The sequence below is a fragment of the Aphelocoma coerulescens genome, chromosome 5 (assembly GCF_041296385.1).
Source record: "Aphelocoma coerulescens isolate FSJ_1873_10779 chromosome 5, UR_Acoe_1.0, whole genome shotgun sequence".
Lineage (NCBI taxonomy): Eukaryota > Metazoa > Chordata > Aves > Passeriformes > Corvidae > Aphelocoma > Aphelocoma coerulescens.
Genome location: NC_091019.1, coordinates 34,673,058 through 34,684,139, shown reverse-complemented (window position 1 = coordinate 34,684,139; position 11,082 = coordinate 34,673,058). Strand labels below are relative to the sequence as shown.

Sequence of the window (11,082 nt, the reverse complement as noted above, 5' to 3'; positions counted from 1 at the left end):
CTCATTGGTGAATTTGCCTTCAGTCAAGCTGACAGGAGGCTGCAGCTGCCCTTTGCCATACAGTATCCTTTTCTTCCTTAGAGGATCTATTCCAGTAGTTTTAATGCTTCTACTAAGTAAGAGCAAACAACACAGTTAGGTTTCCTGCAGAAAAAAGTGTCATTTTTTCACTTTTGGCCACAACATGGGATGATGATTTGTGGTTAGTTCATTCCAAAATATTATAATTTAATTTGGATTCAAAATACTTACTTTCTCTTTCTCCCTTATTTCATACAGTTTGGAGTTGTCTTGCTTATTAATCAAGATCAAGATACATTAAGGTTTTATGTCATCTCTTACACAGAAACAAGGAGAAATACAGATAAAGGAAAATAATGTATGGAAAGAACTGATTCAGCTCATCAGAATTCTGAATTTAGTTTACATGAGATCCAAAAGCATTTTCCTGCTTTTCATATCCAAGTCCTTAATGAGGCAGTTTTGTCAAAGTGAAATCTCAAAAATAGAATGTTCCAGTAAGATGTCTTTTAAATCTGTCTACTCTTTGTGTATGCTAAACTCATCAAATACTTTTCTAAAATAGCTACTGTTTTGCAGCAAACGAAGCACAGACAATTGAATGTGTCAACACCACTCATGGAGTCACGCTAAGATTCATTTATTTTTGTCAGGCACCCATACTAGTAGTGAATCAATGGCACTGCATTTGTAGTCAGATGTCACACACATTGCAAACTTATCTCAAAGACTTTGGTTCTGCTCTCAGATGGGTTGTACACTGCAGTAAGGGCTGCAGTGACCCAGAAGAATTGGCACATGGGAGCATCAAGATTGCCTTTGGCTGGCCCCATTTCCAAATTATTCCAAAAGAAAGGAAACCCTTTTTTAGTGTACTGCTATTCAAGAAAAGCCTACTTTTTCAGATTAGAATAACTACAGCAAAATACATGGTGCATGTTTTTCAAGGTGGGACTGTGAAAGTAGTAGGACCAGCTCAATGGATGATGGACAAAAGGATAATGATGATAAATCAAAAGATTATCCTTATCACAGGATCTGCAGGACCTCCACTACTCCTTAGTGATGGGTTCAAACCTTGTTACCAAGGTGATGATATACTTCAGTCTGAAACTTCCCTGCCTAGGACTTCTTGAATTCTGTCTGGGAAAGTCTGGACAAAAATTTGTGTGTCTGCATAATGCAAAAAAACCACAGTGGTCCAACATGTCCTGGACAAAGATCTACAGAACATTTTTTCCAAAGACTCATGGAAACAGAAACATTTCTTCAACTGTGCAGCAAAACAGTAACATCTGAAATCACAGATAAAGAAAAGACAAGCTGGATAGACCTACTTTGTGCATTAAATAATGAGAATATAGGGGTTTGCTATAACCTTTATTATGGGAAGGATGATGGGAAAGGAAGAGCTTTTGCTTTTTCGGTCTGACCAGGTATGAGAGTAAAAGAAAAAAAGGCTGCAATGGGTTTGAATTGGAGGCAACTCAAATGGTTGTCTCTATCACATCCATCAAAGTCATACCATATAAGTTCAGTAAATTTCACTCTTCCAGATGTTGTTGTTTCTAAGAATACATGTGAGGTTGTATCCTAGAGCATATGGTGCCATTTCAAAAGTTGCACCACAGTAGGCAGCTGAGTGGGAAGAGGCAGGGAGGGAAAGAGCTGTATGCATGGATGTCTGTCAAAGGCCACTGTTCCTTTGGAGCTTTCCACATGCCTGTCATTGCTGCAAACGCCCATACTGCAAACAGGAATCAGCTAAATTGTGATGTCGTTTGTTACCAAGTGGAAGAGTTAACAGCTTCTCTCATCTTGTAATCTCACAGACACAGGTTATTTGCTTAATAGACAAATTTGACCTTGCAAATATTGGTGCAATGCAAGGAGTAATGGAGTTTTACTGTAAGCAAAACACATTTCACCTCCCACTAATAGTTAGAACAATCACTGGGTTCCTACTCATGACTGGAGGTGTAAACCCAGAAAGGGTTCTCAGGAGGCCTCTGGCAACATTAGGGTGGCAAGGATGGACTATGGTATAGGCCATTATGACACATGGTGCATGTTAGGTATTTTTCCTAGATGCTTGCCCAAGGAAAGGGATTGCTTGGAGAAACCACCTCTTGCACCTTCTTTTAGAGTGATTAATATTGTGCTATATCAGTGGCTACACATAAAATGTTTATACTGTTCCTTTTCAAAATTTATAGATCAACACAGAGTATGTAAACATATCAGAAAGTAATAACCTATAATAGACTGACTTTAAAACAATTGAATTGGAAAATCTTTTTATTTTAAGGTCTCAGCCTTAGTTTCCTGACCCTTTATAGACTCACATGAATAAGCTGGAGGTACAATGTTGCTTCCTATTACTTAGCCATTGAGCCAGCTAGTCTCTTCACCTCACCTGGATTTGCACCAGTGGCATAAGTTAAAATGTTTTAAATTCGATTAATGATTTTTTTAAACCAGCTATTTCATGTCTTCAGCAGGATCTGCACCAATGGCACACATTTGAAGAGCCATATCCCACTGCTGCTCCAAACATCCAACCAGCTGAAAACAAAACAGAATAGAGTTAAGAAATTATAGTTTAGGAGTCACTGAAAAAAGAATCAGACAACAAAACTATAGAAATTATACTGAACACCTAAAAAAGAAACCTAAGAGAAAGCCACTATGTTGCCCAGTAGACCACATGAAACAAACATGACTGGCAGAGCCAGCTTAATGAAAAGGTGGTGCTTTAGTTAATGAAGAGATATTGATAATTAACACCTGGCAGACAAAGTAATGTAAAAAATTTGCTGAGAGGTTACTGAATTGAGTTATACTTCAATTCTGACATGACCAGGACAAAATGTGACTATCAGTTTTATATTGACTTTGAAGAGGAAAACTTGTTTTTCTCTGGATAGTCAACATGAACTCCAGTGTGGATTGACAGCACATTACCTAGAATATATGTCTAGAGTAAAAGTTTTCTGCATCAAACACAGTTGTTTCCTTACTCTGTCACAAATTTGACTGCAGGACATCATCCTATTTGCAACCTTCTCTTGAACTATTATGGATCTACCATTGTAATAACCACCTAGTTTACAAGGCTTTTCACATCACAGTAACAAAACCCCTATTATCAATTTCAGCTTATTCTTTACTCAGTCTCTTAAAAATTTGTAAACTTATTTTGTTACTTTAATACAATCATCTACTACATTTCTGTACAAAAAAATCTCATACAAATCCCTCTTGTAGGCACTTATAAGTCAGGAAATAATAAACCTAATGTTGCCAGTGAAATGTGAATTTTGCCCCTCCTTCTCACCATCCACAAGAGCAACAAATCAACAGGCTAAACAGGGAGACTGAGATGCTCTGAATAAACAATACTGTTTTTAGTGTAGGGTGTGAAAATCCTCTGCAGGAAGCTAAAAAATGTCAAGCTATTTGCTCGCACTTTAGATAATTTCAGATACGTTTGCAAAAAAAAAAAAAAGTCTTTTTCCCTTGTCTACAGCAGAATATTCAACACATAGTGACTGAACCCGTGAGGGAACAGCAGTATGAGCACCAGTGATGCAGTATATCTTCAGTAACCATGCTGTTTTGGGTTCAGGCTTACACCCACCCACATATGTTGTATTATACCATTGCATAACCAGAGATCCCTGGAGCCTGGATTCTCAGTCTCTATGGCTGCACACACTGCAACTGCTGTGCCAATACAGAAATACTGATATCGTGTGCTGGTGCACCACCCCATCAAAGTGCTACTAGTGCGACTTTCCCTAAGACAGAAGATATTTCTTCAGCCCTTTCTTTTTTTTCTGTGCTGGTCGTCCATCTAAGAAAGTGATATGCTAAGGAGAAAACTCCTGAAGTGGTTCATTTATGTATATGCAAATTACAAACGCTTTCAATAATTGCTTGTTAGTAGGCAGTCAAAAGGAGAGTAATACAGAGTCTGCTATTAGCAAGATAGCATTGAAAATGCAAGAGGAATATCCAAAAATATAAAGATCTGCTGAAGTCAGGGGACTTGAATTTTGAAAATGGGTTATCATTTTTAATTGATTATGGTGCTAGTAAATGTGGAAGACGTTTGCCTACATATTCATTCAAAATGAGTTAAAATATTTGCTTCCTGAGAGTGTCCAAGGTCACATAACGAAGACAAAAAAAGATGACAGTAAGTTGCTTTATCAAAACAACTGTTGCTTTGTGTAACAACAGCTTTAGTCTCAGAGAAAAGGAGAAAGGCTCGCAGGTGAGAGAAGAGGCCTGGGAAGGCACGAAAAACACCTTGCTGAGCCCCAGGAACTTGGTGGAAAAATTTTGTATCTCTTTATTTCTAGCCTGGAGAAGACAAGGGTGACCTTATCACTCTCCGCACCCACGTGAAAGGGGGCTGTAGCCAGGTGGGGGTCGGCCTCTTCTGCCAGGCAACCAGAGCCAGGACAAGAGGACAGAGTCTTCTTAAACTGTGCCAGGGGAGGTTTAGGTTGGGTTTCCGGAAGAAATTTTTCACAGAAACGGAGATTAGACATTTGAATGGGCTGCCCAGGGAGGTGGTGGAGTCACCGTGCCTGGAAGTGTTTAAGAGAAGACTGGATGTGGCACTCAAGTGCCATGGTCTACTTGACAAAGTGGTGCTTGGTCATAGTTGAGCTCGACGATCACAGAGGTCGTTTCCAACCTAATTGAATCCGTGATTCTGTGATTTCATGCTACCCAAGAGCAGGCATCATTACGATCCTTGCTATCTATCTTTTCCCCTTTTCCGAGATCTGAGGAATTGAATTGTCAGCCCCTTGTAACCACGGATCCTGACGGTCGGGTCGGATTCTCGACGCTGGATTGGTGCTGCCTGCGCCGCGCCCCGCGCGCTAGTCTCGCACCCCCTCCGCTTCCCCGTAGCCCCGCCCCCGCCCCGGCCCCGGCCCCGCCCCGGCCCCGCCTCCGCCCCGCCGCCCCGCCCCGCCGGCCCCGGCTCCGCCCCCTCTGCGCCCGCGCCGCTCCCGCACCGCCCCCCCCCCGGCAGTGCGGTGCTGCGCCGCGAACATGGCGTCGGAGGGGATGATCCTGACGAACCACGACCACCAGATCCGCGTCGGCGTCCTCACAGGTACCGGGCCGCGCCGGGCACTGCGCCGGGGACGCGCGGGGGGCGGCCGCGGGCGGCGGCGGGTCGGTGCGCGCTTCAGGCCGCCCCGCGGGGTGCCCCGCCGGCCGTCTGTCTCTCCCGTGGCGGCGCCTCCGCCGCTGCGCAGGGAGCGCCCCTCCGCCGTGCGTGCGGTACCCGAGGCCCGGAGCCGGGGTCGGGGCGTGGGGGCGGCGCTCCAGCCGCCGGCGGACAGCGTGAGCGGGGCCGGCCGGCGCTGGGCAGCGCTGCCGCAGGCGGGCGGGCGCCGCAGCCGCGGGGACTGACCCGGGGATAACCCGCGCGAAGGGGACGGAGCGCGCGGGTGGGCGAATGCCGGAGGGGATAGGGGCTGGTACGTGGCCGGGCTGCCTCCGAACGCGGCGGAGCCGTGAGTGCGAAGGCGCTGGAGAAGGGAGCCCGCGGCCGGCGCAGGCTGCGGGCCGGCAGGTGCCGGGCCTGCCTTCCCCGGGCGGGAGGCGGCCTCGGCTCCCGGCCTCGGGAGTGCCCGAGCGCGGCACGCTCCGCACGGCAGCTCCTTTGGGATGGCTTCTTCCCCTCCCCCTCCCCGGCCTTTACTTTGGGAATTGGGAGGGGGTGGGTGGGGATGCTTGTGCCTATGTGCTCTCTGTTGGGAGGGGGAGGAGGGCATTTATGATGCTGCTGCTCATAGCGCACGGATGATCCTTTAATAAACCCGTGGCACATGACCCGCGGTGGTTGCACAGAAGGGCTCCCGGAGCCGGTACGTGTGTGACGGGCTGGGGGTTCCTTTGCCGGGGTCTTGGCGGGTATCCCGGTGCCCCGCGGAGCTCGGCGCTTCGGGGGACGCTCGGCGCGCCCAGGAGCGGAGCCCCGAGGGGTTCCAGTGTATACGGGCGTCAGTGCTGTTTCTGTGCAAGGAAGGGACGAGAGATTTTGGCGAAATTTTTTAGGCGTCGAGCTCAGTAGGTTTCACCGGGAGCCTGGGAAGACATGACTGTTCATGGAAAGCAGCGTTGTGAGCTCGCTTAGGAGTAGGAGGATGTTCGGAGTGAGAGAGGGGACATTCATGGGAGAGGAGGCCTGGAGTTAACCCGAAAGTTATTTTATTACCGCTAGCGGTGTTTAACCCGAACGGCGCGTTCGGAAGCGGCCCGAGCCCGCGGGAGCCCCCGGCGCTGTTCCCCTGCTGGGTGCTGATCCCGCCGCCGGGAGCAAGGGATGTCGCGAAGGCTGGAGCCCTCCCCTCCTTCCCTTCCTGGGAAGCGCTTGGCCGCAAGGTGATTGTGACGGTAAACCGCTAGAAAAGCACGATATATACAAGTGGAAATCCTTAGCGTTCCTTTCAAATTCCAGGCAGTCAGATCCTTAATATGGGTAGAGCGTGTTGGACCAGATGCAAAAGTCACATGGGGGGATTTTTTTCCCTTTCTTCCTGAAGGATAGGACATGCGTGCCACTACCTATTATTGTAAAAGTTAAAGTGGGAAGGGGGTGCTAACAGAATGCTCTTTGCCTATTTTGTACAACTTCATGGTGTGTAACTTGGGTTATTATTTTCTGTTGATCAGAGAGTTGTAATAATTTTCGCTTGTAAGTGTTCCCAGAATGCAGTACCAGACACATACCGTGTTATGATAATTTAAATAACGATTTAGTCTCTCAATAGAGTCAGATAATCTTTCCAAATACACTTCTTTTATTTTGTACTATAAATCCTGTTTGATCATTGTTAAACTCTTTTAACTTTGTATTATAGTTTGCAATTTCATCGAGAAAACCTTCTGGCCTGATTTTAATATTTTGTTTTAGAGGAAAGCCAAGAGGCATAACCAAACAGGACAGTTTTAGTTTTTTTTCCCTTAATGTAATTGTTTTGAATTCCAGGCTGAAAATTTTTGCAAATAATTATATTGCCATTTTGAAAGGGGCACCTTGGTTTCTTACAATTTTCCTAGTCCCCTCTTCTGTGTGTGTTTGTAAACATGAAATAAAATGTTATTCAAATGTCATAGCATATATTTGGCCAGCCTTGATTATTTTCCACTCTGGCATCTCCTTTAACCCTGGAAGAGAATATCTGTACTTTGGAGGATTTGGACCCCGTAGCTGTTTCTGCTGTTTCAGCTATGAAAAGACAGCAAATTAAAAAATACAGTCTTATGAATTTTTCTCATAGAAATGAACTAATAATTGCCTCTTGAACTAATAATTCCTGGTGAATGGAGAAATAAGTGTAGAAATGAAAAGGTCAGGTATGTGAACTATTTTTTTTATCATTTAGAATAGCTTAGTGACCAGAAATTAGATAATTAACGTAACATGACTCCTTTTGCTTTTCTAATTAAGGTCATAGGCATATATTTGTTTTCTTAGCAGTATATATTTGTGGTCTTATCAGCACAGGCATACAGATTTATGCTTTTGTTAGACCTGGTATACTCAGCTTAGAAAATAAGCAGTGCTGCACCTTATGGTCATATGCAGATGGAAGTAAATTTACTTGGGAAGGAGTAACTCTGTTGAATTAATTTGGAGTAAAGTTGGGTGTCTGTTTTAAAATGAGGACATATAAAAATAATCTGGGCACACTGTTACTCTTATCTCTTGTAGAGACTGATGCACATGGCTCCAGAGTATATTGAGAGTGAGTAATGTTTGTCATATAGTTTAGTTTCATTACATTGTTTTGTTTTGACTAAGTTATTGTATTTAGTTTTGCTTGGTAGACCTCTGTGTTTCTGTATGTATTGCTAGCTTCCATCTAGAAACAAATGTTTTTTCACTTGTGGTAAATTAAGACAGGTACAACAGATTAGAGAAATAGACATATTGGTTATTGTTTATGCTAAATAACTTACTGTGTTCAAATGCAAAATTATGCAGAATGCAGCATCTTGGGCATTTTTTTACAAAAATTACTTGTTAACTTCTCTTATACCTCAACTGTCGAGGTGTTTTAGTTAAGAGTCAATGATAAGAATAGAGTCCATAATTAGGACATTTTCTCAGTGTGAAAGAACTGTCTGCCTGAAATCAGGAAAAATACTTTAGTGTATACAGCACCTATGGACTTGAAGGTGACACTCATGTTTATTTTTGCATCTACAGAAAGTTGTGGAGTTAAGCTTCTTTACTGAAATAGGAGGAAATATACAACTGACTGATTACAGAACTGTGAAACTTGCAAACTAGAGGGTTATGTCTTATGCACGTAGGAAGCCTCACTAGTTTGTGGATAGAAAATTGAATTCTAATCTTTGTGTGTTATCATTTCAAGAAGTTTTGCAATTTGTGAAAAGCGTGGAACTGTGAAAGTGTCATATTCAGCACCAGTGTTTAATGAAGTGTTCAGGTTAAAGATACCGCTCACTTAGGTTACAAACCTAGGTTTTCCCTCTGCAACCTTTGATATGTAGTGCAGGCACATGAGCTGCTGATAGAGCATCAGTGTTATGTTGCCATGAAGTTACTCTTATGGTAAAATACATTTTAAAAGGGCTGTGATGCTAACTGTCAGATTGGGATATTTTTGTGATGGAATAACAGAGTTGGACTAACAATGTCCAAAACTTTGTCATTTAAGTGTTCTGGATATCTTCTTTTGTAAAGGAAACAGTCATAGTGAAACAAGAAATGTGGGGTAGATAAATGAAAAAGAGGCGAGATCTCTACATTTACGGTAAAGGTTGGATTCTGTGCATGCTCTGTATAGTACATACACCAATGCTTCCTTAGTAAAATACAAGTATAGAGTTACTCTGGTTGCCCCTTGCAAGCCTTTCATATTTGGGATATCTCTAACAGAACAGTTGCTAATCAGTTACCAGTGGTGTCAGGTTATTGAACCTGGTGTACTAAGTGCAGAATTTTGTAATGTTGAAGTTGGCTAGAAAAGAGGAGAAAATGTGTGCTCTGCCCAGAGTTGAATCAATATTAGATCATCCTTCACTGTGGTGACATTGGTAAAAGTTATATAATCTGTGACCTTTCTTGTTTTGTCAGGGTCTAAAGCAGACCCATGACTGGAACCATCCAGAGAGATCTGAATGCTGTTGCCATCTCCACTAGCCCAATGGAAAAAACAGACTCTGGTTCTCTCTGGTTGCTCCTGTTTTGTGGTTTTTTCTCTCCATCCCCATTTTCTTCTTAGTTGCCTCTCTTCTTGTTTTCTCTCCAGTAAGCATGTAATGGAGCTGGCCAAAACTTGAGGTTTTGTTACATGTTTGGTTTTTTCAGAATATTCGTGATAAAAATTCGTCATATTTTGTGTTGGCTAATAACTCTTCATTCAGTTTGTCTGCTTTTGAGGCAGGTCTGTGAGGAGGAGTCATCACCAGACACAAATACCATTTTCTGTCTTTGCTCCTCATTTTGTATTTTTTCCACCTTGTTTTGGAAAAAGCTCTCAGACTAACTTTTTTTTTGGGATAGCTTTACTGTGTTCAGTATTGCTTTAAAACAGGTACAGCCTTTCTCTTTCATAATAGGAGTAAGGGGTTTTGGCAAATTTTTCTTCAGATACATTGTTCTTCCTTTCTTCCTCTGTGTAAAGATTAAAACATTTTCCATGATAGCTGTTGCCATAGGCCTACACAATAAAACAGACAAATGTTTTGAATGTGTAACCTCAGACGTTGATGTCCCTGTGTAACACAGTAGTGAGAAAGATTACACCGGTGTCTGTGTCTGAGACTCGTTAGTTGGTTGAAACGACCCTGAGTGTGGACATTGTGTCTGAATGTATCACTTTGAAACAAGCTTTCTTCTGAGAGGGTGAGGGCATTATCTACTTGAGAACTGCAACCAAAGAGGTTGCCTGGGCAGATCTGAAGTTCAGTGATATGAGTGTTTTGTAAAAATTATCTTTGAGAAACGTCGGAAACTAAATACTTAAGGTGTCACTCTGTTGGTTAGACTGTGTTAGAAATGGATAGGCTGTCTGTTTTCCAACTAAAAAATCATATGCCTGTCTCCTATTTTATGAGATACCTTCTCATGACTTTCCTCTTTGTTAAGAACATGCAAATTGCATGATCTCTCCGCAGTGGTGGTGCTATTCATGTTCTGGACATGTATTGGAATTTGTGGGAAACTTTCTTATAGAGGTGTGTGGAAGGGGGAGGACTGACACTAGGTTTGCTAAGAGTTATTGTCAAATTGTCCTAATTGTCTAAATTGAACTTGCTTAGTTTTTTGTTTGTGATCTGTCTTCTCTCCAGAATTACAACTTATTGGACACTCATCTTCAAAACATAAAGGCAGTAGCTTTTCCTGGGAGCCTTAGTTAGAGAAATGCTGTGCTTCCATTAAAATATTCTGGATTTGGAGTAACATTGATTTTCATCTTTCTCAACTGTAAGACTGTCACAATGTTGAATTTATCCTAGAAACTAGGAGATCTCCCTCTTTGCCATTTGTAGCTGTATGTCTTCACAAAAGCATTTCTTTTTGATTTTTTATATGGCTATGATGATGAGCTTTAGCGTGTCATGAACGTGATCTGTAAAATCGCCTCATTTCCTTTGTGTAGCCTAACTGTGCTTTACCTTTTAAACATAAAGAGGAAGAAAGTCCTTTTTCCCCCCTATTTTTAGTGTACAGTGTGGAACAAAAATAGGTGGCTGAAATCTCTCTGATACAGCAGACTCTTGTACTTAAAATTTAATTTGCTTGCTACAGTACTGATTCTTTTGAATGGGAAGAAGTAGAAAAACTGAAACTAAAAGCATCTAAAGAAAGAGATTTAAACATACATATATAGTTGGGAAATAGTACCTACTTACGTAAGAAATGGCCGTTAATTTGGAGGTTTGTGTTTTTATAGATGAGGGGTAAGAAGTCTTGTGTACTCAGTGTTTCTTGATTTGGAGTTTACTTATCCAAATGCAGTTGAAAGACTTCCATCTTCACCCACGCTCCATGTC

At 42.7% G+C, this 11,082-nt stretch overlaps 1 protein-coding gene across 9 annotated transcripts in view; it reads left to right on the top strand.

The window, feature by feature from the left end:
- Nucleotides 1–5,049: 5,049 nt before the first annotated feature.
- GPHN (gephyrin) overlaps nucleotides 5,050–11,082 on the top strand; it is a 280,057-nt gene continuing 274,024 nt past the window's right edge. For 7 of the 9 annotated variants that reach the window (XM_069017668.1, XM_069017667.1, XM_069017665.1 and 4 more), the window contains exon 1: nucleotides 5,050–5,158. In XM_069017668.1, the coding sequence (XP_068873769.1) occupies nucleotides 5,095–5,158 (64 nt within the window). In that variant the 5' untranslated portion in view covers nucleotides 5,050–5,094. Of the gene's footprint in view, nucleotides 5,159–5,491; nucleotides 5,529–5,847; nucleotides 5,919–11,082 lie in introns of those variants that run through there. The other 2 variants (XM_069017661.1, XM_069017664.1) reach the window with 2 other exon arrangements.